Here is a 20,111-nt window from a genome sequence, read left to right on the forward strand (position 1 = left end):
GCTACTCCCCAGGGCTCCACTCCTGGCCAGTGAAGGTGCACCCCAGTCCTGATGCTGGGGAGCTGCTGCCTTGTGCCCTAGCCCTGGAAGGATTCAGACACCATTCCCGCTCCCGTTCCTGTTCCATCCCAGCAGCAGGTCTGCTCCTGCAGGCTGGGTCACACCACCACAACTGCACCCTCTGTAGGACCTGACACCGACACTGACAAATGCCCCACTTTCAGGCTTACTGGCATGGTAAATGGTTTCATTTAAAGATATGTATTCACAGCTCAATCCTGTCTGTTTTCTCCCTGGCAAAGCCATTACCTACCCAAATATATGAGCCAAGAACAAAATGAAAACTAAATAGTCATGGAAGGGTGATTCTGTTTGAAGTAAGAATTTTGTTCTTGTTTTTGGTGGAAATTATTGTGAAAGCACTGGGAATCAAGAGAAAGAAAGAGAGAAAAAACAATGAAGTAGAAAAATGAGAAAAATAAAGAAAGGTAAAGAAGAGGAAGAAGAAGAGGAAGAAAAAAAAGAAGAAAGGAAAGGAAAGGAAAGGAAAGGAAAGGAAAGGAAAGGAAAGGAAAGGAAAGGAAAGGAAAGGAAAGGAAAGGAAAGGAAAGGAAAGGAAAGGAAAGGAAAGGAAAGGAAAGGAAAGGAAAGGAAAGGAAAGGAAAGGAAAGGAAAGGAAAGGAAAGGAAAGGAAAGGAAAGGAAAGGAAAGGAAAGGAAAGGAAAGGAAAGGAAAGGAAAGGAAAGGAAAGGAAAGGAAAGGAAAGGAAAGGAAAGGAAAGGAAAGGAAAGGAAAGGAAAGGAAAGGAAAGGAAAGGAAAGGAAAGGAAAGGAAAGGAAAGGAAAGGAAAGGAAAGGAAAGGAAAGGAAAGGAAAGGAAAGGAAAGGAAAGGAAAGGAAAGGAAAGGAAAGGAAAGGTTGATCCTGGATGGCAAAACATAAGAAGAACCTGAGAAACCAAAGAACACATAAAAGTTGATGTATCTAGTTAACAGGCACAGTAGAATGCCCCAAATAAATGGAAAAGCTTTATGTCTAACTGCATATGCAGCTATCCATTTCCCTGTGCAGTTATTCAGACTCTATTCAAAGGCCTGTGCACAACTCTCCTTACTAGTTCTTAGCTGGAATGTAGATTACAATATCACTATATCATACAGACTGTGGATAGAAGAAACAAGAAGACATCAAGCCACCTGTGACTCTTTTTATTTCTCTTCTGACATTTTGTCAAATGTTTGTCTGACATTTGACACCAAACTTGTATGAATGTATGAGTTTTGCTGAAAGGCATGAGAGCAATATCTCAGAAAACTGTGTGAGCAATTCAGCTGGCAAGAGTGCATGCATTTTGCTCGCAGGAAGTTCCAACTCTTGTTTTACTAAAATGCTTTAAAGCATGTAAATGCTGACTATATTTCTATTCACTCCATAGCCAATCCATGTACTGCTCAGAGCAAATATTCCTGAAGACAGAAAATATCATAAGAATTACATTCCATACCCTTTTTTGCTAGTGATTAGTGAATAAACTTCTTTAAATGCGTTTGCTGTCATTACCAAATCAATAATAACCTTGTATTAATTATTTCTCTCTATTGGCTAGTTTGTCACATTTCTACACATTCTTGGAATAATACCTATATGAGGAAAAGTTATGTGACTTTATTTCCTCTCATCTATTTTCATTTCATTCTAACCTTAACCTGTTAATGATGCTATTGTGTTAAACAACCATGAACTGATTTCTGAAAAAAAACACTTTAAAAAAGTACTGAATGGGATGATAAGGAATGACTAATGTATGTCTTTGTGTCTTTATGCCTGGAACAATTAAATATTCTGGGAATTACCTTATGGAGAAAAAGGGAAAATGACAGAGGTCTCTGAAACCCACAGAGGTACAGAGCAGGTAATAGCAAACAATTGTATACTCTTTGTAAGAATATAACAGTGAAGAAAAATAAAATGAAACTATCAGGGGGCCAGTTCAAAGGAGCAGTAGATAACAGATAAACTGTGCATATTTAAAGGATATTGTGGGTGGTATGACTCTATATGGCTTCAAAGACATCATTGTACAAAACACAGGAAAAAATTACAAAAGGCCTATTGAATATAAATGTATTGCATTTGGTTCATGACAACCACAAATATAATTTTCTATGGTCAGAGAAAGTATCACTGCATGCTTGCCAGTTCACATCTTTTACAAAATACCTACAACACTGCTTGTAGCTATGATCCATAGTGGTACTGCCAGTGTCATGTTATTAACAATAAATTTTAAAAATATCCTCAAAGCAAATATGACAGATTCTGTCCTCATAAAGATTCTGTAATTTTTCTTCAAGGTCAGATTTGGGTTCCTAACTATTCCTTCATTCTTTTGTGAACTTTGAGTAGTGCCATGAAAAAGGTATGCAGATGTACCACAGGGCAGTTGTCTCATTCAGCAGACCTCTTCCAACAGTAATGAGATTTATTGTTGGTTCATTTAAACTCCTTGTTTGGGTTACACTTGAGAAAAAAGCCAGTACAGTGATTTAAAGAAATGAATGATTACACCTTGTTATTGAACTTTAAGGCCACACTTTTCAGAGACGTCAGGAGCCAAAAGGAGTCTCCAGTTTCCAATAACACTGTTCTCAACAGAACACCATGTTCCCCAGAGGGTTAAACTCCCAGTGCTCTTTTTGACCTTCTGAATAGTCACCCCAGAAGGGGCATGTGTTCATTTTCTTAGGGACTTCAAATAAACAAGGGCTGAAAATAAAACCACACTTGAGAACAGAAGGTGTCACAGCCTAGTTTTTGTACAGCACTCATGAATCTTACTGGCTAGCGTCTGTGATCAACACTGTGTTCAAAGGGCTCTCAGTTTTAAAATGTCTGCCTGGACAGAAAAATCTATATGGTTATCTTTGAAACTTGTCTGTAAGAGATGTTATCAATTTGCTGCCAGAGAAACAAAAGACAGTCCCATGTGTGTAACACAACGGGTGCCCTCCAAACCAGCCAGCAAGTCCAAGGCACTTACTGAAGTTAAGGAAAAGTCTTCTGCTGCTCCTGACATCACCTCACCCACTCTCGGGGCAGATTTAAGAAATTATTGTAGCTGTACAGGAAACATGTAAACATTTGTGTGTGCAGTCTGACTACAGTAAATGACTGGATCAGAGACACAAGTTATCTAATACAATTAATCTACCCTTGAGATAGCCACAGGATATATATCTGAGAAAAGAAAACCCCTGAGTAGATAAATATGGAAATAGAGGATAATCTTCTTCCATAAAGATTGAATTTTAAATCCCAGGAGTTAGAATTTGCTTTAAAGCCTGAAACACGAGTTTTGTTATCTATCTCATTACCCTTTTTTCTTCTTTTCAAGCATTGGTTATTACATCTGAGGATTCCTGACTGTAAAACATGCAAAGTTCCTTCTTGTCTTGATAAATTTATGACTTTGGGGATGCCTTGTCAATTCATTGCATTATTTTTCTTTTTTTCGAAGGAATATGGTTCAAGGCATAGAAATTCAGATTTTTTTGTGACTTTAAAAAAATTTCAAACTCTATAGTGAAAATTAATGGTTGTTGCTAAATGTTTCAGCACCTTGTCAAAATTCATGATAAAAGTATACAGTTAGATTTTTGGGATCTCTTTGTCCAATGAATATATATTCCTATCTTCTAGTGCAATGAGTAAACATTAGAAATGGGAAGAACATATATAGAAAAATATATATAAAAATATGACAGGTATTCCTGCAAAGATAAATATCCTCTGTTAATGGCTTGGTTGCACTCAGTTTGAGAACTCAATTCTTTACAAATATTGGTAAGTTTTCTGGATACAACCTTCTGTTAAATATTTCCTGCCATCTTTCAAAGACGAACTTACAGTAATTGTTAACATATTCATTCAAGAAGTTCTTTTACACATATGCAGCACTTATTAAGACAGATTCAATAGGAAGGTATGTTACTCTGATAAAATTGTTTACCAGGAAAAGTAATTGTACAAGTGGAAAACAATATTTTTTTAAAAATAAGATCATTGACCTATGAACATACATGACTTAAGAACCACCAGCATGAGATTAGATCCCTGATTAAAACATCCTTTCATCTACCTACCTATATAGGAATAGTGACAAGGAGATCTTGGTTACACATATTTTGACCAGACTGAGCTTTTACTACACAGAGTTTTAAAAACAATAACAAATCCATGCCCATAATTTATGATTCCCTGTACATAAATTGACCTCTAACAATTCCAGAGTTTGATTTACACACCTGCTGAGCTTACTCTCCAGAGATCAGGAAATTTGAAGGAAAGAAGAGCCTAGGTATTAGTATTACAATGATGCTCTGGAGATTTGCCACTAAAGTTTGACCAGTGTCACTCCAAAAACATTTCGTGGTATGAAAGGATAACACTATTGTGTAGAAACAGAAACAACAAAGGTGCTCACACCTTGGCAATTTTCTGTGTGTACAGAATTTGCTTCCCAGAAGGAGACCTTATGAAACAAGTTCATATCTACAGTTCTGTGAATGTACAGTAGATCAGTGGATGAAGTGTTAGCAGTGGGACAGCAGCATATTTCTGTTCTGGATTATCGGTATTGCTAATCATAACCCAAATCTACTCAAGTTGCAAAAAGGTCTAGTAAGCTTTTTCTGCAATATCTCCTTTCCTCTCTTTTTTTTTTTTTTTTTTTTTTTGAGGGGACAGGAAAAAAACACCCTTGCTTGGGGTTTTCTGAATTACTTGTCTTCTTGCTCCATGTCAAAAAGGCTGTAGAAATAAAAGGGAAGGAGTGTGTGACTGTTCCTTTACAATGAATGTGTCATGAATATGTATTTGCAAGTTCTGTAAGCTATAAATTGAATTAATTTTTGCATTCTCACAAACAATCACAAAGCTTTTGTTGTGTCATTTCTTACCAAGTTGCTCTGCTAAATGTTTTCCCCTCTCAGTGAAGACTACCCGTTCATCCTCCATGTCACATTTGTTGCCAACCAAAATAACCTGGGCATTATCCCAAGAGTACGTTTTGATTTGGGTTGACCTTAAAAGAGAAAGGGAGAGAAAGGAGTCAAAGCAAAGCAAATTCCCCTTAATTTCAGGAAGAGTTGCAAAAAGACAAAAGAGACAATACTGATTTTGACAACCAGGGTAACATGACTCTGTTTAATTACAGATTTCAAATAAGCTAAGGATTATCTGTCAGGTTTTACTGTTACAGAGATAGTATCAATACAGGGTTTACTTTTGCTTGCTGAAAATAATATTTTCTCCTGCCCTCAACATTCTTCCTTTACTTTTAGAAAGATTATATTTTTCCCATTTTCATATTTTAATACAAACCTTACAATCTAAAAATAGAGCTCTGAAAGAAAATCAACAATGTATTAATTTCTTATCTTTTACTTTTGAGATCAGGATGTAGATTTAGCAGGAAAACTTCAAAAATTTCTGAGCTAGTCTGTCTTCCTCTCCATCACATTTCTCTGCAAGTCTTTTATCTACCAGAAGGTCAGCAACACTTCCATTGTGCATTAAGCCATGGGCAGGGGCTGAGTTTGAACTCTGACTTACCTTCTGTTTAAATTGTACAAGCCTTAGCCACAACTGCAGCTGAATGGAAGTGTCTGAGGCCTTAAAACACCATAGGAACCATGAGTGCTGGTGGTGAAACAGCTTACAGTGGTTTCTTTGAGCAGGAGCAATAATGGGTGACTTGGAACTATACTCGTGGTGCCTGTCAGTTTCTGCCTGCCACCATTCTGCTGGTACCCAGGTATGCTCTGTAGAAGGAAAGCTCCTGCTCAGCCAAGAGTGATGCTGCTGGTTACCACTTTCTGACTGGGAGCAGTATGTGCCCTTGATGGTGACACAGGATGCAGGAAACTTCCTCCAAGCACTTAGGCTTTGTCTTGAACTTGTGACTAAGTCTGGCTCTAGGCTTGAAGGTTTTGGTGGGATCAATGATCAATGGAGAGAGAAAAAGACAGAGAGTATACCTCTTTCTGCCAGCCTGTCCCACACCATTTCCTCCCTCCCTCCCTCCCTCCTTGGACAATACAGGGTGCTTAGGAAAAAACAGAATAGCAACTAACTTCTATAACTACATGGTTATGAGAGGACACCCTGGAAAGGGATCCTGTGGCACATGATGGACTTTTTTTCTCAACGTCTCTTTGACAAAAGATGAAATAGCTTCAAAAATCTGTCACCTAAATATTTTGGAAGCTGGTCTGCATCGGTACGTTTACTAGTGACCCCGTCTCATAACACAGCCATCATGTCTACTTATTGAGACCCCGGTCTGCAAAGTCTTACATTAATAAAAAAGATCATGATCTTTTCTAATCTAGTCTGACAACTGATTCTAGTGAAGGACACAAAATGGATCACATCTCCCCATTTGGCTTTGCTTATTGCAAAACCAGAGGGATGGCCATGGGCAAAAGCTGCTAGAGCTATCACTGTGACCCTGGGTCTAATGCCATTGCCTACAGGTTCCCTGCATGAGTGAAAAAAACACTCTAGGCAATGTCTGATGGGTTTGCAGTGACAGGCAGAGAAATTTAAAGAGAAGAACCACTGCTTTTAGGAATGTTTTACTTTATCACAACAACCGAAAAGAAGTTGAGGCAAGTCTCAGACTTTTTGTTCTACAGATTGTTCCCTTGGGCCTGACCTGATCTTTTCTTCTATCCTTTCTTCACTGTGCTATTTTAAATGTTTTAATAGTAATTTGAGTAGGTGTAGGGTACTGTGACCAAAAAGAAGTCAAACTTCCCCATACACTTATATTTTACTAAAGATACCATTTCTCAGGAAAAAAGGAAAACATGCATTCATTTTGGCAGAAATGTCCTTTTGGAATCATGCTGAGTGGTTAAGCAAAGTAGAATTATTATTGTGATTTTTAACCTGAACTACATTTGTCACCACAGCAACTTTGCAAATATTAGTACGTCAAATGTCAGAGTATGTTAGTCCATTAAGGACTCTAAAAGAGCTTAGCTCTGAACAATTATTAGTTGGGAGCCAATTTATTCCCTTTATGTCAGCAGGAAATCAAATACATTATGAAAGCAAAATATAGAGTAAAGATATTAAGCTTTACTTATTAAGGAATTACTTACATAATCTGTAAAGCTGAAATAGAATAAACTGATGAAGAAATACAGCCTGAAGAAATATCATCACACAACTGTAAAGAGCATTCATTCAGCCATGTTTTGCAGACTTTGCCTCCAGAGCTTTACATTAGTTTCTTTCATTAAGAATGTAAGGTCCCTTCATTTTACTGCAGCCAGATTATTTGTTCTACAACTACAAATCTGTACATTTAAATTCTTCTCATTACTTAAGCAACTTATTTTATTAATAGACATTTTTTTAATCTGTCTTGCTTTTGTCTCATCTTCTAGTTATTTTTTTTAAGTAACAAGAAGAGATCTTGTCCCTGCAAACAAATCCGAAGGCTTATATTTTGCAAACGACTCAGTAGAGCAGAAATATAACTGACTGAAAATTAGTCAAATGCATTCACACCCAACACCACATCAGCAGATGCTTGATTCAAAGGATATAATAGGCTTATCACTGTTCTGTTTTCTTTTATACATATAGTTCCACTATTGGCCTCTGTAGGTTTTGATTCCCACAACTCTCCACCAAAGCCAACACATAGGTCACTTGAAAACAAAAAGAGATTTTGCTGTTCCTTGCATACAAGGAACAAATGACCAAGGCTTCTGATTAGTCCAAAACACAAACTGTTGTCCTTGTAAAGAACTTCAGCTTGAGGAAGATTGAAGACATGAAAAGGCAAAGATGGTGTTTGCAGTAAGCTGAAAAGGACATTTCTTGTTCACTTTCATGACCTGGTGTATGTCAATAGTAATTTACCCTGTATATGTTTCCCTTTCTAGTTTTATAGTAGGCAGGCAATCTGCATCATGCTTGAATTTTTATAATGTATAGACTCCAGAGGGGCAGATTAATGGAGGAGTGCAATGATCCATTGCTTTCCATGATCAACACCATGCTTGTGCTCACTGTACTGCAATTCTACCAGTCCCTTGTCAAAACAGAGCTGAATGCAAACAAAAAACTAATGCTTTTGGCTTATCTTAAAACAGAGAGATCTTCAAATAACTTCCCAGGCAGCAAAGGCAAGGGGCCTGTGTGTGCTGTTGTCAGCTTGCAAGGAATGCTGTGCAGTGTGACAGAGTCGGCTTCAGGAACATGCAGCCCCAGCTGGCTGAGGCAGCTGAGATGCTGAAAACAAGATAGATAGCACAGAGCAGTATGGGGGAGCTGCTCTGATGTCACTGCTGTGGAAACCAGACTGTTCACATTGGATTAGGTGATAAAAGCTTATCTATGCATCCAAAAGAAGCACAGAGAGATTGTGGCAGGATAGAGAGCCCAAATAATTTCCTGGTCCTGGGTGCCCTCAGGCCTATTGCAGGAAACTTCAGATTATCCAAAGCCTATGTACACTATCCTGGTGGAGCAGGAGTGTGATTACCAAATTAAGACTCAGAAAAATACTGGGACACCACATCCAGGTCCCTTTCAGGGTTGTTCCAAGTAAATCCCAGCATGAAACCCATCACTGCAAATCAATACTGGAGGCTTATGTCCAGGTGCCAGAAATTAAGGATATTGGGATCCAGGGGCAGCTACTGGGCAGATTGAGGTTATGAGCCCAGCTGATGGAGGGAGCCACAGTGTGTATACCTGCACAGATACACATTCTCATGAATGGACCTTGATGCTGCACTGTTTTGGAGGGGAGGAGTGTGGGGATGATGATGCTCTTGGTGTTTGTGGGAGCACTCTGGGGGGTCCTAGGTGGTTTTGTCTGCAATGTATTTGTACGTGGTCATGTATATATGCATATAAATGTGCTGTATGTTTGTGAGTTATGTGCGCATGGCCTGCTGGGAATAGATCTTCAACCTCACTACTCAATATATTTCAGGTTGCACCCACTGACGATATATCTTGAGTTTACTCTGAATATCTCTTCAGATCATGCCTTTTTACTAACTCACCAATGTCCAGGGCAAATATTCATATAACCTGTGATGTCTTCACCCACAGACCATGTGGAAGGCAAGCAAATATATTCAGTGAAGACATGTCCATGGAGTAAATATACCAGGAATATGAACTTTCAGATAGCCTCAATCTATTCACCATATTTTGGACCAAGTCCTCCAAGGATGCTTGCCTACCATAGAGAGGCCGATTTTACAGACTTTTAGATTAATTATGTAGTAATTCACATGCACAAACAGCAAGACAAACACCCTAACCAAAATGCTCCAGAGGGGGCTATGTATAATGTTTATTCCAGCAATTTCAGGAAACATGTTGTACTTCTGATGTTTTGATTTATGAAATGAATACTCAATGAACTGGGGTGCATCATCTTGCCAGGAAAAAGAAATAAGAAAACACCAAACCTATGCAAAAAACTTCTAGCAAACCAAAACCATATTAAAAATCCTCTATGAAACTTTTTTTTTTTTTTTAAGTTACTGTTGAGTGCACTGATTAGTCCTTAAAATAATTCTCCTGTCTTTTTCTACAGCATGGTCACTGCAAAGTCCTTTAGCTGAATTATTAGAGGTCACAGCATAGTGGTGGGATCTCAGATGGAGCCCAGGTTATCTCTTCTTTCTCAGTTTATTTCTTTGGTAAGAGACAGTATCAGAGAAGCAACTATGAGTTTGGAGGTGTTTCTAAAAGTGTTCAGCGTCCCCAGGTGAACTTCCTGCCTTTATTTTCTAAAGAGTGTGCCAAGTGTCCATGCGTCTCTGAGCAGGAAGGGTTGCTCTCCAGCTTCGTCAGGAGACATTGTTTTCCTTCTGTAATTGAAGCAAGGAAGGATCTCTTTCCCTCTTCCCCCAGTCTCCTTCCTGTGAAATGGGAAGACACACCACTGCCCTCTCAAACCCCTAATGCAGACAGGGATGGTAAGGGGAAGCTCTGTCATTGACATCTTTTCAGATGATGGAGTTATGCCACGAATCCTTTCCCACTCTCCTTGTCTGTGAAGACACTGACACACTTCCCATTCAAGCCAGCTTTTCCACAGAGTGAGTCTGAGGTCTCTTTCATACAGCCAAGTGTTTTTACACTTCAGTGTACACCATAAGCTTCATTCTTTTTCCCATGCCCTCTATGTCACCTACACTCTTATTGTTCCCAGCAATACTGATAGGTTATGTGCCTAAAGGATGCCCCAGCATCTTGGAGTTTACATATCCCTCTCTCTTTCAAGCTTATCTTTTGGATATGATGAAAATGAGGCATATGTAAGATTATTCTCTATGGCACATTAAAGGACTGCAATGCTCAGTCCTGATGGCCATTTGGAATCTGGCTCTGTACCAGCTGCTCTGCACTGGGTGCTTAGACCTTGCTGCAGGCTGGGCAGGGAGAGAGGTGGCCTCGGGCTTTTCATCTGTTCTCCAGTAAACAATCTAGTATTAGTGGGAGACAAGTAACTCAAAATAGATAAACCACCAACCAAAACCCCAACTCAGCTCTCTAACTGGAATTCTGAAGAGAGTACTAAGCAATCTTAGCAAAAAACAAGGCAAATGTCCTGGTGTACTTGAAGACTAGACTTTTGTGGCCACAGTTATTGACATAGCAGGAATATACTAGAATTACTTAGTAATAATTTCAGTAATAATAAAAAAAATATGCTAACATTTGTGAGATTTTAATTGAACTGACACAGAAATAGAACTATCTTTAGGAAACTGCTCAGGATCTTTACTCCTCTACTGACAAGGAAAATCTGGATATTTGCAACTTTTGAAATTTTTCTACTTGTGTCATCTTTCTGGTGTGTTCTACCTGCAGGCCATAAAACTTTCAGGATTGTGGCTAATACAAATAGTTTTATTTCTTCCATTTATGAACCCCTTAATAATTATTGAAGCCATTATTCAAAAATATGGGAAGCAATGGATAAATGAAATAATTATAAAAATAAAGAGCTGATGTAGATGAACATGTGACCAGAATGAAGAAATAGCACCTCAATCATTCTCAAGGAGGGTTTAGAACCTAGTGGACGTTGTAGCACCTTCACTTCTCTCCAGAATTAATGATATATTGAATTTGTGATGTTTATTTTCAGTGGTGCCACTGACACCCACTGACTGTAAATGCTTATTAACATATGAGAGAGAATAGGCAAAAACATCCCAGCAGCCCAGAAAATGTATGGAGAAGTGCAATGAAAAGGGGACAAAAATGAGAAAAATAAACTTGCTCCACCCTTAATATCACAACACAGCAAGAGGAAAAGGATCTGGTTAGAAGTGGATGTGCTAAGGGTATGTTTAGTGTGGATAACTTGGTAAGCAGGGCAGTTCAAGCTGCAGATTGTACTCTGGGCAGCAGGAGCTCAAGGAAAAGTAAACCTGAGCTACTCATTGCACAACAAAAGGCCCAGGAACCTGTGGTGTCAGCCAGGTGACTGGATATTTAAACACAGCAGGAACTGATGACCCCAGATTTTGAGAGCTTAGACTCTGAGGGTGTAAAAGCCCAGTGCATCTTTATTAGGCATCCCTTCTCAAAGGCGCCAGCTTGAGCTGTTAATTTGTTGCTGCACCATGATTAAATCATGGGATACATCAACCCCTCCATGATTGCAACGGAGCAGGATATATGAATATTGCTCAAGACTGACTGTATCTCATGTGTCAGTTGTTGTTTATACAATACTGTGTTTGCTGTCTGGATTGAAGGGCAAATGAAGAAAAATGCCTATTGATTGTGAAAAAAACCACCGATATTGAAGGAACCTGAACAATGCCAATTATTCACCACTTCTTCTGACAGGCTTTATCTTCCTTGTGCAGAGCCAAAGAGTGCGCACCATGCAAAGAAAGGCTACACATTTAACCTTTCCTTGGAGGAAGATAGACTGATGATGCGGAAGCTGCATGACAGGTGTGACACTAACAAATTTCTGGTTCATTATCAGCCAGAAAGCTAGTCAAAATGCACATTACCCAGAGCACCACAGGTTTTTGTTGCTCTGGTAAGAATTGGATCTACTTTAATGAAAAAACCTTTCACTACAAGTTTCTGAGGCCATACCTTCATTTTAGAAAACCTGGAGTTACATTTCAGTTTTGACAGGCTCTAAAGATATTCAAAATTAATCCAGTTCTTTTGGACATAAAACTTGGTTGATCTCTAATATGTGCATTTTTATAACCTCATGCAAGGAAATATGAAATTTTACAAAAAGTTTAGTTATTTACAAACAAATAAAAGAAGATGGAAAGCAGGGATAACATTTAAGATGTAAGAGCTGATGTTCTTTGTGTGTTCATGACATTTATTATTATTTTTTCTTGTTGATATACCATTACCATAGTTGTAATGAGGAAGTATATGCTTACCCAGTGATGTCCACTCTGAGTCCGCATTTAGTAGAATGCAATAACAACTGACATAGCATTAATAATGACACAATTCTGTGTGGTAATTGGGATGAGAGGTAAGGCATTATAGATGTTCATCAATCAGAATTGTCTTCCTAGTCAACCATCTCTAGCTATTCCTACTCTGCCTATGGAAGCGTCTTCCCATCCAGAGTTCTCTGCTGAGAACTCTGAGTTACATATGAGTTACATTTTACCTTTCATGTAATATACAAATATTTTTTAGAAGAGTCCATGTATCAGCTTTGGTGCCTTTTCTGTACAGTGTTGTTTCAAATAAGAATACCAAGTGTCTGTTATTGTCTGAAAATTCTTTTCTGACATTAAAATTCAAATCCATTGGATAATGGTCTATGAGGTCAAATTATTATATTGTTGGCAAAAGACATCAAGTTTAAACTTTAATTTTTACATAATTTACATAAAATATAACTATTCCATACTTTAGTTGGAGTTATAATGAGGGGCCAGAAGCCTACAGGGCATGCTCAATTTGTGTTAATCAGATTGTAGATGTCCTCAGCTTTTGCATCTTTGGCACAATCTTTGCAAACTGCTTTCTTGACAGCTGTCAAATACACCTTGAAACTTCTTTCCAGTACCAGTGTAGCAAGAGCCCAGTATGAAATTATTGCATTATTAAAAATAAAAACTGACTGTTCTCTAAGTTAGTACTGTGCTCTCTATCCCTCCTCCCCAGTACCTCCTGTGCTTGAGTTCTGATGGCCCTCTCTTTAGAGAAAAAGCTCTCCAGGTGAGGTGTTTTTCTGTACCTACACAGCCAGCACACCTCAGCCCTAAGCAGAGTAACCACATACAGTACACCTGGCATTGCACACATGGCAGACTCTTTTGTCACAGAGATAGATAACAGAGAATTTGTGGAGGAGTTCATGACCTAATCCAAGGCAAGGTAGGCTTTGGCTGAAGGTATCCTGAATTCATAAAAGAGAGTAAATTCCTTGTCAGTCAATCCCATTTCTTCCTTTTCTGGTATGTAGTATATACTGGTTTCCCCAGCTTTTTGCTTAGAAAATTAGAATGGATATTTTAAAAAAACAGTGAATAATAGATAAAAATAGTGTGTTAGACACTAAGGGCAAAGAGATCTTCCAAGCAACTTACTTGTATTTTTTGTAAAGATAAAACAATATAAAGTACATCTCAATATTTAATTCTTATTCACAGGAGTACAAAATCCTCTCTTGCAACAAGGTTTACTTATGGGCAGGCCAACTAATATACCACATTTTTCACAGTAGGACACATGTTAATGAAGAGTTTTTATGTCATGTATAATGCCACAAGCTGTGTCATATTGTGGGAAGTGATTTAACAACTCGCCACACAGACAAAAGGCTGTACATTTTAATTTTCTCCCCACTGAGAAACCCACCATTAAATTATCATCCTTCAAAGCTGCTACCACACATGCACAGCGAAAACAATCCAAAAAAAAAAAAGGGTTTGAAAAGAGATGGAAAAAGTCTTTATAGGAAAATAATATTCATGGAAACAATAAAAGGCAAAATACAGACTGCACTTGCACATCCTTTGATTATCCCCTTGTTTTCATGTTCCAGATGCTTCCACATAAATGATTCTGTTTATCACCAATTTACATTGATTGCCCAGACTGTCACTGGAATTCCAAGTAATGACCCTAATCAATCCAGCTGATCCTAACTGGTATTTGAAAAACAGAGCTATAAAACAAGGGAGTTATGAAAAAAATTACTAAAACAACTACAGCATCTGCTTGAGTATATTGCACTTTTAAGTAAATGAGCAATTTGCTGTCACTTAAAAATTTTTTTGCTTGCTATTTTGTTTCCTTATATAGATATAAGAATATCTATATAAGGAAACAGATACAGACAGATACACGTGTCCTCATTTCCTTTTTTCTTTCTTACACTGATGGGCTTTTAATATATAAAAAAATATAGCTAAGCAAGCAATACTGATGCTGAACAAGTTCTTTTGGTCCTAGACTCTCATATCTAATACTTTCCTCTTCACCACACCTAGGACAGTTCCCTGAGCCAGGACTGCACTGCCTGCCAAAGAGGCTCTTGCACCTGGGATTACTGACTAGCATCTCATCTCCAGCCCCAAAGAGCACCTACCCAACAGTGGCATTTTGGAAGTAGTGAAGATCTTAAAGGCGTGGTCAAGTTCTTTTGTTTTGTACCAATATTGAGAGTTTTACAGCCATCTGGATCACTCAGGATTATTTATTTTTTCATCTTTTCTTTTAAATAGCAAATTCAGATTTATATGTACAATATATATGGCAAATATCTGCCAACAGGACATCCCTATTTTAAGGAACTTCTGATTAATCAACTCTCAAGAACTCTGAGTTAACCCTGACATTTTACTGTCAAATCTCATTATGAAATGCATTGCACATTTGTTGCTATTAATCCCTTTCTACCTATTTCATAAGGAATGACTTCCAAGTTTCTCTCACTTGTCAAATTCACTCCTTTGGACTTCATTTCCTCTATTGTTTTAGCATTCTTTTTTTTTCAAGTTTAAATGAACTGTGCTATTGCTTCTTTTATTTCCTGTAGTCCTAGATAATTTTGGGTTATATTTCTCATTTGGTATTTTGCATTAACTCTTTCAGTCTTATATGCACATAAATTGAGTCCTGAAATGTCTGTGTTTGAGTATTAGAGATGGAGTTGAAACAAATCATACCTAAATGTAATCACTGAAAAATCTTACCAGGTGATTGAGGCCACTTGTGGTACACTATCATGACCTATCCTTGTTAAGTATTCATGAAGCCTGCAAGTACCAGGACAATTATGTGAATTATTTTAGCTCTTCTTCGTAAGAGAGACAGCATTGTTTTATTAAAACATCAAAGAATGTTTCTTCTGTTACTTTTACACAAACTTGATATAAATCTTAATAGTATTTTGTCTTTAAGGTTGGTTGTCCTGTTATTCTTTGGAAGCAGAGCAATGGAAACATCCAGAACTGTACTGAGGCATTAAATTTTGATTTTCCCACTGTGTTCTAGCAATCATACCTCTTTGGAAGCAATTTCCCTGTGTGGCTATACACTTGCAAACACAAGAGATTGAGGTCCGAAATTTTGAAATGTGGCCTAGTTTTCAGTTGAACATGTGAGCTTCTGACTTTTGTCACAGATACCTGGAACTAGATTGGCAAAATAGCAACTATCTTTATATCCTGGTTAACTAATGCTAACTGGTTAACTAGTTGAGTAGGAGTTATGCAATTGTACTGGGGGTTTTGGAGAGGTTGGTAGTTGTTTTTTTTCCTTTGAGCTCATGAGAGTAAATTTTCAATTTTAATTTTAATTTTGTCTGACCACATTTTGCTTTTGGGGTACTACTGAGCAAAATTCATTCTGTGAGAGCTGACAGTAGCCAAAGAGAAAAAACCATTTCCCTGTCTACATCCTGCCTGGCACAGGGTGGCAGGATTGTCTTGCTGACTCACACTGCAAGCAAGTAAACTGCAGGTTTATTCCTGCTGACTCACAGAAGATGGAGGGAGGCATGAGACTTCAGATTTTATTTCTACAATTAAAAAGAAAGATTATTTTTTAAAGGGGAAACAAAAGGATTGTGTATTCATTCAGAATGTCAGTAGTGCTGCTCATTATTCACAAATCAAAAGACTGGGTATATAGATTCATATGGGTGCATATATATATATATCTTTGCCTCTCAAGCCGTAGCTAGTATATATTTGGATTTTCTTCTCTGTCACAGTTCTGGAAAACAAAATATAGTGGTTTTCCCTGACCTCAAAAGCCTGAGTATTGCAGAAGTTAACAGCAACACATGCAGGCATAAATACAACATTCTAGTAAAACATAGAGATTGGATGTAAAACTTTTTAACAAAACTGAACACAGTGGCATTTCAATAAACTACAGCCCTCTCTCCTAGGGCTCATGTTGAACTTTCAAAAATTAAAGTTTATCTCGCTTTGCCTGTGAGGTCTTTAAAGCATACTGTTTGAACCATGTTCACTAACATATTACAAAGGTTACAACTTCCTTCTGGTAAAAACAAACAAACAAACAAAACAACAAAAAAACCCCAGAAACAAACAAAAAACCCCCCCAAAACAGTTTAATGTTGTTTTATTGAGAGTTTGCCACTGACTTCAGTGGGTAAGTACCCCTCTCAGAGGACACAACCATGTTCATTAAACAGGTGTTTGGGTAGATAGTAATCTTTGTATGGAAAGATTATCAGGACAAGCATCAGAAAATCAAAAATTCATCAGTAGAATTGCTCTGTATCGTGGAGCAGAGTGAAGTAACATACTGAAAGATCAAAAGAATAAAACATTTCCTATGTATGGCCAGAAATTATTGTCTGCAATTTGAAACAAGTAATTGTGAATGAATGAGGTGGTCACCAGGTGTTTATAAGGTAGGGAGCAGAGGAAGAAGGAAAAATGCTGGGCTTGGCTTGTGGCAGACTCTGAGGTCAGCTGAGTACACCTCTGTGTACATGGCAGAACTGTGGAAGGGGTTTTGGAAGGCATCCTGCCATCCTGCCTCCTTTCATCACTTGATCCCTTTGCCCAAAACTGTGCCTTAATCACAGTGAGTATTTCTGGGGGAATAACCCTGTGTTTTCCTACACTGACCAGCAGAGCTAAGAAAGATTGAAAAGGAAGAGCATAAAATCTGAAAAGCCTGATGGTATTAACCACCAGGTACCCCAACAAGGAGTGCCTTTGGCTGATGTAATCTAGAAAAATTCCTGTATTTCAATGAAGCTAAAATCTGCATAGCAACATTTGAAAGTGAGGTCTTTGTTGTTCGCAGATGAATGGGAGGTTACAGCGAACCTGGCTTCATTTATACATGTCTTTGTATGTATACACAGCATCTGCTGGGATTAGAGTAAGAAACCATAGTGTATAAAACATTTACACCTCAGCTAGCCCTCACTGTCTTCATAGCAGGATGTGCTGATCTGAGCTCATTTAACCCTGTAAGCATGGAGGTCGCTGATCACAGACACTGACAGAAGTTGAAGCGGACAGTTCCTTCAGTTTGGCTCTGCCAAATTTTACTGCGGTGTGAGGGTAGATTTCAAGATTTAACTAAGGCTGCTAAGGTCACCTCCAGATTGTTCTCTATAACAAGGGCTTAGCTGATGGCTCTGCACACAGGCACAAGCTGCCCTTGGTGAGTAGGCTTTTGTACAACGGATTCAGGATTTACAGACTGGGGAATTGCCAGTGGGACACATCAAGGGGTGAAGAGATCAATGGTGCTCTTTTAACACCAAAAAAAACCCCAAAATCAAAAAAGAGAATAAATTTCAAGCAGGGTGTAAATTCTTATCAAGGCTTGTCTTCAAAGACACAAATGATGACTACCTCTCTCAGACAGACAGCCCATATAAAAGAATTGATGCAATCCAAGGCCAACCTGAAGCACACATGTGGGAGGTTTGGGAGGGGAAGCAGAGTGCAAGTGAACTACTCTCTTCTCTTGAGAGGCACAGAGCCCCTGGGGGACATGCAGAGTACATTCAGAGTAACAAAGCAGGTCTCATGGACCTAGTGCTCCTCATGGCAGCCCCCTGGCCTCTCTAGGTGAGCGCTGATAGCTTCAGTCCTCCACTTGAAAAAAGAGAAGATAATTTGAACAGCAAGGCTTAAATCTGTATCCTCCTTTCCCATTTGTCACCGTAGCACTGAATAGATCAATCATTCCATAAACAAATTTTAACTTTTTTTCCTGCATATCTGGAAGGGGAAGAACTTAGAATGGAAGAGAGGATGTGACTGAAGCAAATTATGGGTTATCTGAAAACCATTCAGTTAAAAAGGGCATGAAGAGATGCTAAGTAACAATCAAGTACCTTTTCTAACATTTGTGATAGATAATCTCTGAAGGCTCTGAAGCACCTCACTGCACTTAAACAATTTTGAATATAAAGGTAAATCGCATTAAAAAAAATAAAGACAACTGAAAGTGACACAAAAGATCCTATTGATTTTTTGAAAATTACAGGTTACATATTTATGTATCATGTGTGAGTGAGTAAGGCTGAGAGAAAAAATAGATAGCCTTAATCTTGGAACAAATATGCTCTATTTTTTCTTAATATAATATGATTGCTAAACAGGAAATATTTTTCCCCTCTCCTCAGTTACTCCTTGAAGGTTTTTCTAAAATTTTTGCATAGCATTAGAAAATCCTCATTGCACTCTAAACAATGGCTGCTTAAAGAGAAAAGAATTAACAGTAATAAACAAAATGAAATATCTAAAGGTAGAAGACACTTAAAAATTATATAAATTCTTAATATAACCAGAACTCAGTTTGCTGATTCTCTTCCCACTTAGTTACACAGTGCAAAGATAAATATTTAAAAGCAAGATAAATTAAGAACATGCTCTCAGTCAGTGTGAAGGAAAAAAAAAAAAGAAAGGAAGCAACCTTGAATATAAACAACTCACCTGAAAAGAAGAGATATACAAGAAGGAGGTAGCTGCTACATTGTATACCAAAAAGGAGTTGGGCCTATAGCATATATATAAGCAACATGCACAAAGCCATCTTTGGCTGCTTGCAGAAGAGAGGCAGGGGTGCTGCAGGAAGATACCACAGAATCCTTATATGGAAAGAAGACAGTGTGGCACAGCATGCAAAGCAGGATGAATTAAATGTGCTGATTAAATGAACAGCTTGCTTCTTTTACTTCACTGAAGTTCAAAGCTTTCTAGCCAACCACTTTAAGGATACCTAGCAATCAAATAAATGACTTATGTTATAAAAGCCTCATGCAGAGAAACAATAGGTAATGTACAATTGATCCCTACAGGCCTCTATCCTTCACCTTTGTTCAGGGTTCTAAAAAGAATGTATAATACATTCTAATGTAGGTATAAAGGCTAAAAGGCGAAGAGAAGAGAGACTGTCCATTACAACAGCGTAAAAGGAAACTGAGGAAAATGCCCTCTATCTTGATTCTGAAAGATGCTGCAAAAAGCTTTTCTCCCAAATTATACCTCAGGTATGCTGCACACTCATTCCTTGTGTGTGGATCTTTAGCTAAAAGATTAATGGTAAAACAGTCAGTGTTGCTTGCCCTGTTAAATGTCAGTCTGCAAGCATCAGGAGGACATCTGGGTTCTAATTCCATATGTAACAGGGTCTCACTGCTTCCTACAAATTCATGGCAGGGAGTAAGGTGGCACAGGTAGTCCCTAGGCCTCATTGTGAGAAGCAGGAGGCCTAATACCTTTGATCAGAGAGGTCAAAGAAAAAGCAGACACATCGTAACTCTTCATTCTCAGAGCAGGACAAGAGGAAGAGAAGAATTTTGGTTTGTAATCTGAAGTATTACTATATAAATCACTGACAGACACTAACTGTAGTGTCTGAACAGGGGTTGGTTGCAATGTATACTGCACTGCTCTGACATTTTCAGAGAAAGGACACTTAGAGTTTAGAGTCATGCTATCCTGAGCTGTGAATTTAGGTGTTGAGTTCTGCTAAACTAGCTTGGTTCTTCAAGTGTCAGAATGTGGATTTATGAATCTATCTTTGGACTATCAATTAGAATAGATC

The 20,111-nt window shown here is 38.2% G+C and overlaps 1 protein-coding gene across 1 annotated transcript in view; it reads right to left on the reverse strand.

The window, feature by feature from the left end:
• Nucleotides 1–20,111, reverse strand: part of RAB3C (RAB3C, member RAS oncogene family) — a 119,368-nt gene that overhangs the window by 14,247 nt on the left and 85,010 nt on the right. The window contains exon 4 of the mRNA XM_059492146.1: nt 4,958–5,082. Within this exon, the coding sequence (XP_059348129.1) occupies nt 4,958–5,082 (125 nt within the window). The remainder of the gene's footprint in view (nt 1–4,957; nt 5,083–20,111) is intronic.

The sequence above is a fragment of the Ammospiza nelsoni genome, chromosome Z (assembly GCF_027579445.1).
Source record: "Ammospiza nelsoni isolate bAmmNel1 chromosome Z, bAmmNel1.pri, whole genome shotgun sequence".
NCBI lineage: Eukaryota > Metazoa > Chordata > Aves > Passeriformes > Passerellidae > Ammospiza > Ammospiza nelsoni.